The sequence below is a fragment of the Sander vitreus genome, unplaced genomic scaffold (assembly GCF_031162955.1).
Source record: "Sander vitreus isolate 19-12246 unplaced genomic scaffold, sanVit1 ctg214_0, whole genome shotgun sequence".
Lineage (NCBI taxonomy): Eukaryota > Metazoa > Chordata > Actinopteri > Perciformes > Percidae > Sander > Sander vitreus.
Genome location: NW_027595406.1, coordinates 302501 through 321768, shown reverse-complemented (window position 1 = coordinate 321768; position 19268 = coordinate 302501). Strand labels below are relative to the sequence as shown.

The 19268-nt window shown below is 43.8% G+C and overlaps 2 protein-coding genes across 2 annotated transcripts in view; one reads left to right on the top strand and one right to left on the bottom strand.

The window, feature by feature from the left end:
- Positions 1-4029: 4029 nt before the first annotated feature.
- LOC144513319 (cyclin-dependent kinase 5 activator 1-like) lies at positions 4030-13528 on the bottom strand. The gene is made up of 3 exons (XM_078244361.1): positions 11165-13528; positions 8670-8807; positions 4030-5893 (listed from the first exon to the last, which is right to left on the bottom strand). The coding sequence occupies exons 1-3, from the start codon at positions 11510-11512 to the stop codon at positions 5318-5320; spliced, it is 1062 nt and encodes a 353-aa protein (XP_078100487.1). The 5' UTR covers positions 11513-13528; the 3' UTR covers positions 4030-5317.
- A 209-nt stretch (positions 13529-13737) lies between these two features.
- Positions 13738-19268, top strand: part of LOC144513318 (formin-like protein 2) — a 23573-nt gene continuing 18042 nt past the window's right edge. Inside the window, 1 exon segment of the mRNA XM_078244360.1 lies at positions 13738-13869. Coding sequence (XP_078100486.1) covers positions 13753-13869 — 117 coding nt within the window. The 5' untranslated portion in view covers positions 13738-13752.

Sequence of the window (19268 nt, the reverse complement as noted above, 5' to 3'; positions counted from 1 at the left end):
TCCAGTCAGAACACGAGAACAAAGGGTTCTAGGAAGTGCATAAATCCCTCCGGTCAGAAAGCAGCTATAGAGGGGGGTAAGAACTCATAGACCTATTTTAACTTGTTGAAACATAGACATATATAGGAACAGGAAATAACATATACTAACATATAACAGGAAATATGAGCAGCATTACTGAGCAGCTGATGTCTTTAAAACCAGAAATATGATCAACATTACTGATCAGCTGATGTCTTCTCACCTGATGAGGGAATTAAAGAATGACATCCTGTTGTCTGCTGAACTTCTTCTATCAGACAGGTTTAGTGTTCATCTTCTTCTGGAACTCCTTCTGTGGGATTCAACAACACACACATTCAATACATAAACACAACTGAACACAGCTGATATATATCAGATATAAAACTTAGTAAACATGACACTTTTTTACAGACATTAACACACACACACACACACACACAGAGATACAGTTTACTGCTAGCACTTTTTTCTAAGGACAACATCAAATCAACACATTTTGTTATTAATAGTACATTGAAGGCCTAGAAAAAAATAATTCTCCATCAACAAATAGGGCTTCCCAGGGTTACACCAATTTGGAGCAATCCATCAATAAATATACAGAGCACGCAGCTCTACTGGGAAACATGGATAAAAGGTGGAATCCAGCAGTTGTTAGATGTCACAAACCACGACACTGTTGCACCATTCAGTGAATTAAAAAGCAAATATAGCCTAAAAGATACTGATTTAGGTATTTGCAACTGAAAAACTGGATCACCTGCAATTTTGACTTGGAAAAGAACATCAGCCCTGAAATGTCTAACATTTTAAGCCAAAGCAACAAAAAAAGGAGGCTGATCGGCTCTATGTACAACTTACTGATAAGCATGGAAAGCAGTGATGCACTATTACAAAGTATATACAATAAATAGACGGAAGACCTAGGGGTTGACGTTAAAGAAAAATGGAAAGAAAGCTTGTCACTAACATACAAATTAACTACTAACGAAAAATCTGTGTCTAAAACAGTTTAAGATAATGACACGAATATATTACACTAGAGATAAAATAAACAAGTTTGATAACAACATCAGATATATGTTTACAATGTAATCTATATGGTGACTCCCTTATGCAGACAGACAGAGAGAGAGACAGACAGAGAGAGAGAGAGACAGACAGACAGACAGACAGACAGACAGACAGACAGACAGACAGACAGACAGAGAGAGAGACAGACAGACAGACAGACAGACAGACAGACAGACAGACAGAGCACAATACTAAGGACAATTCACTAAAAAAATTAAATTAGCCTACGTCCTTTTTAACATGAGGATCTTATAGTTAAACACCCAGCAGGTAGACCTACCGGAACCGGTGGAGCAGACAGGCGGAGGACGGTTCGGGTTGGGCTTGGGGAGACGTTAACCTAACGGCTATACTAACCTTTAACGGCTCTACAGGTACCGGTGGAGCAGACAGGCGGAGGACGGTTCGGGTTGGGCTTGGGGAGACGTTAACCTAACGGCTATACTAACCTTTAACGGCTCTACCGGCTATAAGGGGGTACGTCACCGAAATACATTGCATCATTACATTTTTTAAAAAGCAACAGCCAATCAGAATAGACCATACATATTTAAAAATGAAGTCCAAGTTATTTATAACTAACTGAACTATGTAATAAAGTATTAGTCAGTGAAGTTAACATGGAGGAGGAGCAGTTTTCTCCTGTTTGGAGAGGAACTGGAACTTCATGAAATCTACCTGTTCACTCAGCCCTGTTCACTCGGCGGGGACATCGAACTTTGTTTGAAGTCGACACAAACACAGAAAACTCACCCGAAACGTCTCCGTTTCTGCCTCCACAGTAACACCGACATATCTCCGTTAGTGCGTCCACAGTTCCAGCGGGCAGCGGCTCCGTTTAATCCGAAAAACGGTGATTTAGGGAGGGAGAATGACCCGCGCTGCAGCACGGTCGTTAGGCTTCGCGGCTCTGAAGTTACAGGTGCAGGGATGGGCGGGGCTTATAAAGGAGACCTACGGAAGCCCAGAGGGGGCGGGGCGATCTACAGGAGAGGCAAAGTTTAATGAAAAGGATTTCAAAACGATTCCTAATCTCAATAATAATGTGAATAAAAAATGTTTTAAATAATGCTGTTTGATAATATATATTATATGTATTATATTAGGTATTTAAGGAGTCTATTTAAACATAACTTACCTTTACCTGTTTGCAGTGTTGGGAAGGATACTTTAAAAACGTATTACGTTACAGAAAACATGCCCAAAACTGTTTGAGTAACGTAACGGAATACTTGGAGTACTTCCACATTGAACTGCATGTTATAAGTAGGAATACGGCCATCACATCCAGCTTACTAAACAGCCCTGTTCTGGTGTGTTCTTCTGGTCCAACTGGCTGAATGTGGACCTGAACAAGCAGATAGGTTGTTGGATTTGTAGTCCCGAACTGCAAACTACAAAAATCTCACCGCAGTCTAAGCTACCATGAGCTAATCTTAGCTAACGTTAGCTAGCATGTCAAACGGGGCGAGTCTTTCAACGGCTCTGGGGCTAGTTAATCAGCACGTAGGAGAATGTAAAGTCACACGTCAACTATAAAACAGCAAGGTGACCAGTAACACTACAGCAGACGACTACGCTGGGCTAAAATAATGTACTTTAAGATGCTTCTTCAGGTTGGAGGACTTTGAGTCCCAAAAACAGGGAAACAAAGTCAGCCGAAAAACAACAGAAAAATAGTGTCAAAAGAAGCGGTTAAAACGTCGAAAAAGGTAAAAACAAAACATTGCAGAAAGTGCCAAAAATACCAGAAAAAGTGACAAAATGTGGAAAAAAAGTGACAAAAATGTGGAAAGGTTGGAGGTGGAGTCATTGGACGCTGAAAGGAGGCTGGTGGCCAGCAGAGGCTGCACTGCAGTGCACACTTATATTCACTCTCCCTGTTCTTTCTTTAATGTGAAATGCTGTTTGTATTCCCAGATAGAAACCATTCCTGCTCTGGCTCTGTTGCTCCATCTCGACCTCTATCACTGATCAATAGCTCATTATTTTGTTTTCATATCGGGGCTTCTGGGAAATGCGTGGAGTTGCGAGAGTGAATAAACCCGTGAAACAGAGAAGTATCGTCATGTAATCCAGTGATTTCAGCAATGTAACTGTAATCTAAATACCAGCTGTTTACATAGTAACTGTAACGGAGTACAGGTACTCATCGTTTGTATTCTGAATACATAATACATAACATCGGTACATGTATTCCGTTACTCTCCAACACTGCCTGTTTGTCTTTTTAATATTAAGTAAATATAGAAATAAAACTAGTTTCTTTTAACAATAGTCACAAAGAGCTTTACACAAAACAGACAACAAAGAATCACTTTAACACTATTTATTCATAATAATAATAATTACTAATGGTAATAATAGTTACTTTTAAAGGGTTTTTAATAATACTTACTTTACATTACCTAACCATTTTAGATTTTATAAAAAATGTATTTCACTTATATCCTACATAAATATTAATATTTAATCCAGACACACACTTATTGCAAAATATGATCATTTATTTCAAACATTGCAAATGTTAAAATACAGAAATGTATTTAAAGTTAAAATCATGTAATTTAACAAAGATGTAGTTAAAATAACAATGTGCATTACATGTGCAGCATTAATGTCAGTTATCCACAGATACTATAGAAGTACAGAGGTATAGAAGAGAACTACCGAAGCATAGAAGTATAGAAGAGAACTACCGAGGCATAGAACTAGAGAAGCATAGAAGCATAGAAGCATAGAAGAGAACTATAGAACTACCGAAGCATAGAAGCATAGAAGTACAGAAGTATAGAAGAGAACTACCGAGGCATAGAACTAGAGAAGCATAGAAGTATAGAAGCATAGAAGTACAGAAGTATAGAAGAGAACTACCGAGGCATAGAACTAGAGAAGCATAGAAGTATAGAAGAGAACTATAGAACTAGAGAACTATAGAACTACCGAAGCATAGAACTAGAGAAGCATAGAAGTATAGAAGCATAGAAGTACAGAAGTATAGAAGAGAACTACCGAAGCATAGAACTAGAGAAGCATAGAAGCATAGAAGCATAGAAGTACAGAAGTATAGAAGAGAACTACCGAGGCATAGAACTAGAGAAGCATAGAAGTATAGAAGAGAACTATAGAACTAGAGAAGTATAGAAGTAAAGAACAAAACTATAGAAGTATTCTTCTGTTGTGTCTGCAAAAGGTCATGTTTACTACCTCTACACCAGGGGGGAATGTTACTATGTACATTTACTATAGTACAGTGAAAGTGAGTACTAAAGTACACATTCAAGGTAGCCTACTTGTACTTTGAGTATTTACAAGCTATGCAACTTATCAAGACTTTGCCACAAACACTGCCTGCTTAGAGACCCCCGGGAGTCTTGATGTTGAATGTTTGTGATGAACTGAAGGATTCAGTGTGTTCCTTTATGTGTTGAGAAACGTCTCCTAAATAACATAAATAAAGTCTTTAAAAATCCTCTTGGATAAGCTGTAAAATGCATCGTCACAAAGCTTAAAACAAGGCTGCTTTTCTGACACTTTTCTGAAATGTAGATTGAGAGGGGGGAACACCAGAGCAGGGGGAATGAGAGGGGGAGACACCAGAGCAGGGGGAATGAGAGGGGAACACCAGAGCAGGGGGAATGAGAGGGGAACACCAGAGCAGGGGGAATGAGAGGGGAAACACCAGAGCAGGGGGAATGAGAGGGGGGACACACCAGAGCAGGAGGGGAATGAGAGGGGGAGACACCAGAGCAGGGGGAATGAGAGGGGGAGACACCAGAGCAGGGGGAATGAGAGGGGAACACCAGAGCAGGGGGAATGAGAGGGGAAACACCAGAGCAGGGGGAATGAGAGGGGAACACCAGAGCAGGGGGAATGAGAGGGGAACACCAGAGCAGGGGGAATGAGAGGGGGGACACACCAGAGCAGGGGGAATGAGAGGGGGAGACACCAGAGCAGGGGGAATGAGAGGGGGAGACACCAGAGCAGGGGGAATGAGAGGGGAAACACCAGAGCAGGGGGAATGAGAGGGGAAACACCAGAGCAGGGGGAATGAGAGGGGAACACCAGAGCAGGGGGAATGAGAGGGGAAACACCAGAGCAGGGGGAATGAGAGGGGAAACACCAGAGCAGGGGGAATGAGAGGGGAACACCAGAGCAGGGGGAATGAGAGAGGGAAACGTAGCGGTGTAAATACTGTGGTCTCCTCTTTTCTTCTCTCTTAACGATCCAGATCATCGATGCTGTTTCCTCCATTGTTCTCTTTCATTTCATCTTGTTCCCTCTCCCTCTCTTTCTCCCTCTCCCCCTCTTTCTCCCTCTCCTTCTCCCCCTCTTTCTCCCACACCCTCTCCCTCTCCTTCTCCCCCTCTTTCTCCCCCACTTTCTCCCACACCCTCTCCCTCTCTTTCTCCCTCTCTTTCTCTTGTTTCTCCCTCTCTTGACCCTCTTTTTTCAGATCCTGAAACACCTCGGTGAAGAAGTGCGGCTCAGCGTTGATCCGAAGCATGTCGGTGCTCAGCCTGTCGATCAGCTGCAGCGCTCTCTCCCAGAATGCATCGCGGCTGGACTCCCAGGATGCATCGGGGCTGGACTCCCAGGAAGTATTGTGGCTGGCCTCCAGCAGGAAGGGTTTGAGCGGGTAGGAGATCTCGCTGCCCAGGTATGAGTAGCTCAGGTAGAGACAGGTGAGGAAGACGGCGTGCAGCTCCTGCTCCGAAGATGTGTCCTCGTCTACCGCTGCCCGGCACAGCAGGTACACAAAGACCAGACTGGCAGGACTGGTGAAGACCTGGTCCTACAGGGGGACAGACAGGTTAGAGACAGACAGGATAGAGACACACAGCAGGTACACAAAGATCAGACTGGCAGGACTGGTGAAGACCTGGTCTGTAGGACCGAGGGGGACCGAGTGGGGAATTAGAGCGGGGACACCATAGTTTCATTTAAAGAAATATAGACACATTTCTGTGTGAAAGGGCAGCACACACCTTGCATAATAGATATAAACTAGAAAATTACACAGGACATTTTGACAGTGTGCCTACTACTTGGTGCACATCTGAATAACACTGTCTAACAGTACATTTGCTGTTTGACATGTCCTGCAAAGAGAGGACAACACGGTCTACAGTAAAGAGAGGACAACACGGCCTACAGTAAAGAGAGGACAACACGGCCTGCAGTAAAGAGACAACACGACCTACAGTAAAGAGAGGACAACACGGCCTACAGTAAAGAGACAACACAACCTACAGTAAAGAGAGGACAACACGGCCTACAGTAAAGAGAGGACAACACGGCCTACAGTAAAGAGAGGACAACACGGCCTGCAGTAAAGAGACAACACAACCTACAGTAAAGAGAGGACAACACAGCCTACAGTAAAGAGACAACACAGCCTACAGTAAAGAGACAACACAACCTACAGTAAAGAGACAACACAGCCTACAGTAAAGAGAGGACAACACAGCCTACAGTAAAGAGACAACACAACCCACAGCCTACAGTAAAGAGACAACACAACCTACAGTAAAGAGAGGACAACACAGCCTACAGTAAAGAGAGGACAACACAGCCTACAGTAAAGAGACAACACAACCTACAGTAAAGAGACAACACAACCTACAGTAAAGAGAGGACAACACGGCCTACAGTAAAGAGAGGACACGGCCTACAGTAAAGAGAGGACAACACAGCCTACAGTAAAGAGAGGACAACACGGCCTACAGTAAAGAGAGGACAACACGGCCTACAGTCAAGAGAGGACAACACGGCCTACAGTAAAGAGAGGACAACACGGCCTACAGTCAAGAGAGGACAACACGGCCTACAGTCAAGAGAGGACAACACGGCCTACAGTCAAGAGAGGACAACACGGCCTACAGTCAAGAGAGGGACAACACGGCCTGAAGTAAAGAGAGGACAACACGGCCTGAAGTAAAGAGAGGACAACACGGCCTACAGTAAAGAGAGGACAACACGGCCTACAGTCAAGAGAGGACAACACGGCCTACAGTCAAGAGAGGACAACACGGCCTACAGTCAAGAGAGGACAACACGGCCTACAGTCAAGAGAGGACAACACGGCCTACAGTGAAGAGAGGACAACACGGCCTACAGTCAAGAGACAACACAACCTACAGTATAGAGACAACACGGCCTACCGTAAAGAGAGGACAACACGGCCTACAGTAAAGAGAGGACAACACGGCCTACAGTGAAGAGAGGACAACACGGCCTACAGTGAAGAGAGGACAACACGGCCTACAGTGAAGAGAGGACAACACGGCCTACAGTGAAGAGAGGACAACACGGCCTACAGTGAAGAGAGGACAACACGGCCTACAGTAAAGAGACAACAGGTCTGGCAAACGCATTGATGTGGTTTTAATGTTTGTGGTGCCAAATATATGCGACACAGAGCAGGTAACAAACAGGGAACATCTGCGTCCTTCCAGATATTTATTTTCGTTGTTTCTATCAGCAGTTGGTATGAAGAGAGCCAAAAGTTTAGGTCCGCTGGATTCCATAGTTACATGTCTGAGACCGGCACAAGATTTCCTACATGTTGACCAACCATGATGTATGAAGAGTGAAAACTGTAGAGGAGAGACATTAGTTTGGAGAGATTTCAGAGGATGGTACTGCAGCTCCCCCCTCTGTCCTCCCCTCTAACTATGAAGATTCCTGCCCCATACACACACACTGGAACATCTAACACGGTCTGAAAACTGGACGATACGTAAACTGTGATTAGGTAGAAACCGTGCTGGATATCAGAACGCCCATTCAGCCCAATAAAGGCCCAAGTCTTGTCTTTGTTTTAAACCTTTAGTTATCTCTCTACATTAAAGTCTGGAGATACAGCACGGCCCCAAAGACGGGTTGGTTTCAGCGATGTTAAGAAATTTCCTGAAGATTTCCCATTAAAGTCTATGGGAAAAGTATTTTGTGTGCATGTGTTGCCAACGCTCCATGACTAGTAGCAGGACAAAAATGTGGCGGAATAATAATAAGTATGCCGATTGCTGCTATTGCAACATCGGCACACTGAATAAAAGAGCAGGTTTTTTTTTACGCTTGTAGAGCAGATCTCTGTGGAGCAGACGCACCGCTACACGCTGCTCTCTGCCCGGTGTCTCCAGTTTCATAGATCATAGTGGAAGAGTATCGTTGGAGTACCCGCTTTGTACAAATTAACGTGCAATGTAGCTGGCCGGTTAAGATAGAAAAACTCATTAATTTGCGATTATTTGTGAGTTAACTGTGGACAATCATGCCATTAATCGTGATTAAATGTTTTAAATGATTGACTGACAGGCCTTATATAAATTCATATGAAGGTATGTGTCCAGTAGTCAAGAGTCTTCTGTTATATTTGGTTGACATAGCGGTTGCTTTGGATGAATGGAACCACATTAACATGTTACACACCTCATGGTACAAACTACAGTAAAGTTTGGTTACCCAGCTTCACACACTGACAGCCAATGAAATGTCTCCAACACTGCCGACTCTTTCTCTAAATGACGAGAGAGAAACACACAGACCAATGGAACAGACGCACGGACCTGCCAGCCTTGGACCAGCAGCGCTCTGTCTACGTTTCTGAACCACAGGACGATCTGATTGGACGACAGTTCCTTCAGTTTGACACAACGGCGACACAGGAAGTCAGAGAGACAACGAAGGAGCTCGCCTGTAGATGCCTGGAGAGGAGACAAGGAGAGAGGAGTGAAGGAGAGAGGAGACAAGGAGAGAGGAGACAAGGAGAGAGGAGACAAGGAGAGAGGAGTGAAGGAGAGAGGAGACAAGGAGAGAGGAGACAAGGAGAGAGGAGACAAGGAGAGAGGAGACAAGGAGAGAGGAGTGAAGGAGAGAGGAGACAAGGAGAGAGGAGTGAAGGAGAGAGGAGACAAGGAGAGCACTGTAACAGAAAATATAACCCAATCACAACTGCCACTTTATCTGATACCATAAGTGTGTGTCTGACACACACAGACACACAAACACACACACACACACGAACATACACACACACAAGCGCACACACACACACACACACACACACACACACACACACACACACACACACACACACACACTGGGCCAGATGTACGTACATTTGTGAATGTAGTGTTATCAGCGCCATGGCCAACCCTCAGAAAGAGCACGCTGTGATACTTCAGCTTACGTTGTATTTACCAAACCTGCAGTTCATCGGGTGATCAGCGTCTGAGTGCAGACTGAGATATTCCCACTGCTGATGCTATGACTGTTTGAAATGATCCTGATGCCAATATGTGTAACGTAGAGAGGAGTTTAACAGCTGCTGGAATGTGAACGCTGAGTCAGAGATATGATGTCATCTTTGATTTCTTCCAGTAACTGTGATATTGCATGGCTGCTTAATCTGTAACACTTAATGATTTCATGTTCACTCAACTGAAAAAGTGTGATAGTAAAAGCTATGGGAGAAAATAGTGGAAAATTATTTAACTTTAACTTATTCTTTTGTTAGAATTTAAGTTTGTTTAGATTTGATGGGCTTGTGAATAAGCCAACGGGTGAACTTGGGTCAGTGAGCTGACCAATCAGCTATCAACTAGGCTGCGTTAGATCACTAGATTTACGCCTCCTCACGTCCCTTTTGGCGCCTGCATCGGGACGTAGGAGGCTGCCGTTATTCACTCGTTAAGAGAAAAATAACGAAATTTAGTCAAATAAATCAGTTCTACATACTAAATATGATCTAATACTGGCTATGCCTTGTTGTGAATAGAGCAAAAGAGAGCTGTGCCTGAATCCACTGTCGTCACGAAGGTAAAGGCAGTGTGTTGTGTTTTCTGTGGAGTTCTGTCATTTGTGAAGTTTTGTTATTTCTTATTTACATGTTTAATCAAATGTTTACCTTAAACCAGAGCTACAAATGCCAAAAGTAACACTGATGGAGAAACGTTTAGCAGCCCAATAGTGTAGTGCCTCTTTAAGAGGGGTGTGCTGTGAGTACATGTAGGTGATTACTACATGAAGAGGAAGCGCGAGATTCGGGACATAAACATAACATTTAGACTTATAACATTGCTGCACCATACGTGTCCATTTGTGTTTACTTTCTTTAGGCCTGTTAGTACATACCTCACCATGCTGTTACCTCAGTGCAGCCTGTTAGTACATACCTCGCCATGCTGTTACCTCAGTGCAGCCTGTTAGTACATACCTCACCATGCTGCTACCTCTGAGCGGCCTGTTAGTACATACCTCGCCATGCTGTTACCTCAGTGTGGCCTGTTAGTACATACCTCGCCATGCTGTTACCTCAGTGTGGCCTGTTAGTACATACCTCGCCATGCTGTTACCTCAGTGTGGCCTGTTAGTACATACCTCGCCATGCTGCTACCTCAGTGAGGCCTGTTAGTACATACCTCGCAATGCTTTTACCTCAGCGTAGCCTGTTAGTACATACCTCGCCATGCTGCTACCTCAGTGAGGCCTGTTAGTACATACCTCGCAATGCTTTTACCTCAGTGTGGCCTGTTAGTACATACCTCGCCATGCTGCTACCTCAGTGCAGCCTGTTAGTACATACCTCGCAATGCTGTTACCTCAGTGTGGCCTGTTAGTACATACCTCGCCATGCTGTTACCTCAGTGAGGCCTGTTAGTACATACCTCGCAATGCTGTTACCTCAGTGTGGCCTGTTAGTACATACCTCGCCATGCTGTTACCTCAGTGTGGCCTGTTAGTACATACCTCGCCATGCTGTTACCTCAGTGTGGCCTGTTAGTACATACCTCGCCATGCTGTTACCTCAGTGTGGCCTGTTAGTACATACCTCGCCATGCTGTTACCTCAGTGTGGCCTGTTAGTACATACCTCGCCATGCTTTTACGCGCACGTTGTGAAACAAATACGCCTGAAGTGGGCGCAAAAGCGTTAGTACATCTGGCCCACACACACACACACACACACACACACACACACAGACGCACGCACGCACACAGACACATACATACACACACATACAGACACAAACACACAAACACACACACAGACACACACCTACCTGTACCACCACCCTGGGTGGGGAAAGACTCCCCTGGTTCTGGTTCTGGGTCCGGTTAAATCCCGGGACGGTGGGGACGGGCACCGGGATGGGTCCGGGTCTGTGTCCGGCCTTCAGCGCTCGGTGGCGGCTGTCCGTGTCGCGCTGCGTGTGCACGTGCTCGGACTCGTCTGGTTTCACCTTCTTCCCACCCTTCCTCTTGGCCCGCGCAGCCAGCAGACGTTTCTTCCATCTGAGCGCGTGCAGCAGCACAGGGTGCCTCTTCTTCTTCTTCTCCTCCTCCTTCACACGCTGCTCTGGGGCTCGAGCTTTCCCCGAGCCTGGAGACAGAGAGAGCACCGTTCCCATGGCGACAACCGGACCCACCGACGCGAGAGGCTCTGCGGCAGCAGAGGAGCTGTCTGTCTGTCTGTCTGTCTGTTAGAATTAAAAATCCATCATGAAGACAAAACAGAAATCTGTCTGCTGCTCCATCACCCCTCCATCTGTCTCTCTCTCGCTCTCTCTATCTGTCTGTCTGTCTGTGTTGTCCTGTGTGTCTTATCTATATCTACCTGTCTAACTGTCTCTCTCAATCCTCCTCTCTCTCCCCCTCTCTCTCTCTCTCTCTCTCTCTCTCTCTCTCCCCCTCTCTCTCTCTCTGTGTCTCTCTCTGTCTCCCTCTCTCTCGCTCTCTGTCTCTGTCTCTCCCTCTCTCTCTCACTCTCTGTCTCTCTTCTCCCTCTCTCGCTCTCTGTCTCTCTCTCTCTCTCTCTCTCTCTCTCTCTCTCTCTCTCTCTGTCTGTGTGTCGCAGCCTGATGGAGAGAAGTGGAGTGGGCAGGGTTTCTGCAGGTTTCAGCACCAAGGACAGCTCACTGCAGGTTTCTGCAGAGAGCTGTCCTTGGTGCTGAAATGTTCCAAACTGCAGTAGGTGCAGACTGGGGATAGTTCTAACTTTTGGTATATTTCTGTCTGTATCTTGGAGCTCTTCTAAGCCAGTGGGTTTAAAATATGAGACAAACTAGTTCAATGTGTCTGCTATTGAATAGTGTAGCTATTATCTCTGCAACCCAAACAGATAATGCATTTACTCCCAAACACAAGGAGTATAATGTCAGAGTTTACCACACAGTCTGGGTTAGTTTCAGTTTATTACAAGAACTTCTATTCAACACTTCAATTACTTTTTAACTCTGTGTGTGTGTGTGTGTGTGTGTGTGTGTGTGTGTGTGTGTGTGTGTGTGTGTGTGTGTGTGTGTGTGTGTGTGTGTGTGTGTGTGTGTGTGTGTGTGTGTGTGTGTGTGTGTGTGTGTGTGTGTGCATGTGCGTGCATGTGTGTGTCTCTATCGTCTGATTTATTTTACTTTTCTTCAGACACAACATAAATTTAATTAATCATTATTGGTATTATTTAATCATTATGTTATGATGATATACTTACATGCATATACAGCTCATGTCCACTGGGTTGGACATTTAAATAGTTCAGTTCAGCAGATCAGACACTGTTTCTAACATTTAAATATAACCTGCAGTAACACAGACCTCCAGCAGAGGGGGCTGCTCCAAACATTTAAATATAACCTGCAGTAACACACACCTCCAGCAGAGGGGGCTGCTCCAAACATTTAAATATAACCTGCAGTAACACACACCTCCAGCAGAGGGGGCTGCTCTCAATCTTTCTTTAACAGCGAGGATTTATTGTATTATAATTAAACATAATCATAATCTATTAAATGTACATTTAATAAACATGTATGTTGGATACATTCATGTAATAATAAGTCAGAAATATCTGAATAGTATTAATGTGTGTGTTTGTGGGCGGAGCCTGCAGCAGCAGAAGGTTCATTGTCTCTATGAAAGAGAGGGAGGGTGGGAGGGAGGGAGAGCTACACTTACACACACACACACACACACACACACACACACACACACAGAGAGAGAGAGAGAGAGAGAGAGAGAGAGAGAGAGAGACAGGGGGAGAGGGAGGGAGCCCTACACACACACACACACAGAGGGAAACAAAGAGGAGGAGGCCGACCGACTGACTCTCTTTCTTTCTTTCTTCATGTGGGGGAGGAGAGGGGGAGGATTAACCGGCTCATCTGCCACACACACAACAGACACACACAACAGACACACATTTCATATAAACACACACACACACACACACAGACACGGCACCGTAGAGCTCCATCTGGATCAGCATCAGCAGCAGCGGAGGAGACAAAGAGACACGCCACCAACGGGAGGAGGGGGAGACATCTTTACCGTCTGACGGGAGACAGACAGAGAGAGAGACAGACAGGTTATAGACAGAGAGACAGAGACACAGGGACAGGCCTTCACCACCGCGGCGGCCCGCCTGTCTGTCTGCCTGTGTGTGTGTCTGCCTGTCTGTGTGTGTGTGTGTGTGTGTGTGTGTGTGTGTGTGTGTGTGTGTGTGTGTGTGTGTGTGTCTGAGCAGTGATGGCGGTCCACATGTTCCTGCCGCTGCCTCTCTGCTGACTGACTGTGTGTTGCTGTAGGTGGGTGTGTTCACTGTGTGTCACTGTGTGTGTGTGTGTGTGTGTGTGTGTGTGTGTGTGTGTGTGTGTAAGAGATGGGTAACGCGGAGAGCATGGAAAGCCAGCTGGCGGTGATCCGATCCAGAGCCGCTCCGGTCCGCCTGCCGATGCCGGACCCGGCCGAGCTGGAGGAGAGGTTCTCCATCGCTCTGGTAAGGACAACACACACACACACACACGTTACACATTATATAGCATATACACACACACACACACACACACACACACACACACACACACACACACACACACACACACACACACACGTTATATACAGTGCTCAGCATGAGTTTATAAAGCCATGCTAAATTTGACTAAAAAGATCATCTTTTGGAAATTGATCTTAATGCCCCAATTAAAGAAATAGGAAAAATCCAATCTTTAATGACACCAATTTTCTTTGTGAATGAATAATGTATCGTAAATAAATAAATGTTCTTCCTTAAAATACAGGGGGCATAAGTCAGTACACCCCTATGTTAGATTCCCATAGAGGCAGGCAGACTTTTATTTTGAAAGGCCAGTTATTTCATGATCCAGGATACTATGATCCTGATAATGTTCCCTTGGCCCCCCCATCATCACATACCCTTCACCATACCCCCCCATCATCACATACCCTTCACCATACCTCCCCCACATCATCACATACCCTTCACCATACCCCCCCATCATCACATACCCTTCACCATACCTAGAGATTAACATGGGGTACTTTCCATAAAATCATCTCTCAATGTAAATCAAACCAGCTATTAAACTAACTGAAATACAACCATGTTAATCTCTAGGTATGGTGAAGGGTATGTGATGATGGGGGGGTATGGTGAAGGGTATGTGATGATGGGGGGGTATGGTGAAGGGTATGTGATGATGGGGGGGTATGGTGAAGGGTATGTGATGATGGGGGGTATGGTGAAGGGTATGTGATGATGGGGGGGGGGTATGGTGAAGGGTATGTGATGATGTGGGGGAGGTATGGTGAAGGGTATGTGATGATGTGGGGGGTATGGTGAAGGGTATGTGATGATGGGGGGTATGGTGAAGGGTATGTGATGATGTGGGGGTATGGTGAAGGGTATGTGATGATGGGGGGGTATGGTGAAGGGTATGTGATGATGTGGGGGGGTATGGTGAAGGGTATGTGATGATGGGGGGGGGGTATGGGTGAAGGGTATGTGATGATGGGGGGGGGGTATGGGTGAAGGGTATGATGATGGGGGGGGGGTATGGGTGAAGGGTATGTGATGATGGGGGGTATGGGGAAGGGTATGTGATGATGGGGGTATGGGTGAAGGGTATGTGATGATGGGGGGGGGGTATGGTGAAGGGTATGTGATGATGGGGGGTATGGTGAAGGGTATGTGATGATGGGGGGGGGGTATGGGTGAAGGGTATGTGATGATGGGGGGTATGGTGAAGGGTATGGTGAAAGGGTATGTGATGATGGGGGGGGGGTATGGGTGAAGGGTATGTGATGATGGGGGGGGGGTATGGGTGAAGGGTATGTGATGATGGGGGGTATGGTGAAGGGTATGTGATGATGTGGGGGGGTATGGTGAAGGGTATGTGATGATGGGGGGTATGGTGAAGGGTATGTGATGATGGGGGGGTATGGTGAAGGGTATGTGATGATGGGGGGGTATGGGGAAGGGTATGTGATGATGGGGGGGTATGGGGAAGGGTATGTGATGATGGGGGGGTATGGTGAAGGGTATGTGATGATGGGGGGGTATGGTGAAGGGTATGGTGAAGGGTATGTGATGATGGGGGGGTATGGTGAAGGGTATGTGATGATGGGGGGGTATGGGGAAGGGTATGTGATGATGGGGGGTATGGGGAAGGGTATGTGATGATGTTTAGTGTGATATTGATGTGAAAAGAAGGAAATGGTTCTTCAGAACATCACACTTTAGATGTGTTAATGTCCCACCAGGAGTCATTGATATAGTTCTATTTTATAGTGATCCATCATCTATTTAAAAAATGTTCTATGCAAAATGTAACATTTTCTATTAAAGAAAAGATAGAAAATAAATATTTGTGTGTGCTGTAAAGTGGTTAGAAAAAATGAAATCGGAATCGGCTAAAAACGGTATCAGCTGGTCAGACTCAAAGAAATCAGAAATCAGAACCGGCCTAAAAAGTTGTAATTGGTGCATCTCTAAACATTACACACACAAACACACACATTATACATTATATAGCATACACACACACACATTATACATTATATAGCATACACACACACACACAGTCAAACACACACAGTCAAACACACACACACACACACACAGTCAAACACACACACACACACACACCTTACACATTATATAGCATACACACACAGTCAAACACACACACACACACAGTCAAACACACACACACACACATACACATTATACATTATATAGCATACACACAAGTCAAACACACACACACACACATACACATTATACATTATATAGCATACACACACACACACAGTCAAACACACACACACACACACACACCTTACACATTATATAGCATACACACACACATTATACATTATATAGCATACACACACACACAGTCAAACACACACAAACACACACATTATACATTATATAGCATACACACACACACACATTATACATTATATAGCATACACACACACAGTCAAACACACACACACACACAGTCAAACACACACACACACACATACACATTATATAGCACACACACACACATTATACATTATATAGCATACACACACAGTCAAACACACACACACACACACCTTACACATTATATAGCATACACACAAGTCAAACACACACACACACACACATTACACATTATATAGCATACACACACACACATTATACATTATATAGCATACACACACACATTATATAGCACACACACACACATTATACATTATATAGCACACACACACACACACACACACACACAGTCAAACACACACACACACACACACACACACACACACACAAACACACACACACACACACATTATATAGCATACACACACACAGTCAAACACACACACACACACACCTTACACATTATATAGCATACACACACACACAGTCAAACACACACACACACACACACACACAAACAGTCAAACACATACATACACACACACACACACAGTCAAACACACACACACACACACACGTTACACATTATATAGCACACACACACACACACACACACACGTTACACATTATATAGCATATACACACAAAGACACAACTATATACAGTATATACATATATAGGTCTAAACATGTTAATACTATATACAGTATATACATATATAGGTCTAAACATGTTAATACTGTATACAGTATATACATATAAAGGTCTAAACATTTTAATACTATATACAGTATATACATATATAGGTCTAAACATGTTAATACTATATACAGTATATACATATATAGGTCTTAACATGTTAATACTATATACAGTATATACATATATAGGTCTAAACATGTTAATACTATATACAGTATATACATATATAGGTCTTAACATGTTAATACTATATACAGTATATACATATATAGGTCTTAACATGTTAATACTATATACAGTATATACATATATAGGTCTTAACATGTTACTACTATATACAGTATATACATATAAAGGTCTAAAGATGTTAATACTATATACAGTATATACATATAAAGGTCTAAACATGTTAATACTATATACAGTATATACATATATAGGTCTAAACATGTTAATACTATATACAGTATATACATATAAAGGTCTATAGGTCTGTGGGTTAGATGTGAGTTGTGTATGCTCAGATTTAAACAGTTTACGGCATAACGCCAAGGGATCTGGCAAATACATAGCTATCTATGATTGCTCGATTGCTAACGTTAGCTCAAAACGCCATTCAAGTGACAGCCTTTGTTGTGTTTGATTGCTAACGTTAGCTCAAAACGCCATTCAAGTGACAGCCTTTGTTGTGTTTGATGGCTAACGTTAGCTCAAAACGCCATTCAAGTGACAGCCTTTGTTGTGTTTGATTGCTAACTTGTAGCTAGCAGTGAACCAACTTCGTTATGTAGGTTCATATATATTGTATTGACATTACAGAAGTCTCTGTTAGCATCTTGGAGGCTACTTCAGACATTACAGAAGTCTCTGTTAGCATCTTGTAGACTACTTCAGACATTACAGAAGTCTCTGTTAGCATCTTGGAGGCTACTTCAGACATTACAGAAGTCTCTCGTTAGCATCTTGTAGCCTGCTTCAGACATTACAGAAGTCTATCGTTAGCATCTTGTAGCTACTTCAGACATTACAGAAGTCTCTCGTTAGCATCTTGTAGGCTACTTCAGACATTACAGAAGTATCTCGTTAGCATCTAATAGACTACTTCAGACATTATAGAAGTCTCTCGTTAGCATCTTGTAGCTACTTCAGACATTATAGAACTATCTCGTTAGCATCTTAGAAGCTACTTCAGACATTACAGAAGTCTCTCGTTAGCATCTTGTAGACTTCTTTAGTCATGACAGAAGTCTCTCGTTAGCAGCTTGTAGCTACTTCAGACATTACAGAAGTCTCTCGTTAGCATCTACGAGGCTACTTCAGACATTACAGAAATCTATCTTTAGCATTTTGTAGCTACTTCAGACATTATGGAAGTCTCTCGTTAGCATCTTGTAGCTACTTCAGACATTACAGAAGTATCTCGTTAGCATCTAATAGGCTACTTCAGACATTATAGAAGTCTCTCGTTAGCATCTTGTAGACTACTTCAGACATTACAGAAGTCTCTCGTTAGCAGGTTCTTGAATGCTACTTCAGACGTTACAGAAGTCTCTCGTTAGCAGGTTCTTGAATGCTACTTCAGACGTTACAGAAGTCTCTCGTTAGCATCTTGTAGACTACTTCAGACATTACAGAAGTCTCTCGTTAGCATCTTGGAGGCTACTTCAGACATTACAGAAGTCTCTCGTTAGCATCTTGTAGACTACTTCAGACATTACAGAAGTCTCTCGTTAGCATCTTGGAGGCTACTTCAGACATTACAGAAGTCTCTCGTTAGCATCTTGTAGGCTACTTCAGACATTACAGAAGTCTCTCGTTAGCATCTTGTAGCTACTTCAGACATTACAGAAGTCTCTCGTTAGCAGGTTCTTGGAGGCTACTTCAGCCTTTGATCTAGAACTGACATCAGGGATAATGTTGTGACAATATGATGCCTTACGTATGCCTTAAATAATAATTTACTGCTATGTAATGTACCGATCTCATTATTCTGTGGCTAACAGCAAAACAGACTTGCCTGAAATCCGGTCATTGTCTCAAAGTGACGCATGCACAACTCACATCAGCTCTCGACTCACATCGGGCAGTGACAACGGGGATTTGAGCATGAACACATAGCATGAAGTGACCCTTCAAAATAAAACAAGACTGACCCTTCAAAATAAAACAGGAAACTAAACAAACTGCTCAGATGATAATTATTATTCAGAGTCGTGTGACGTTTAAATTACCTTCTGTGT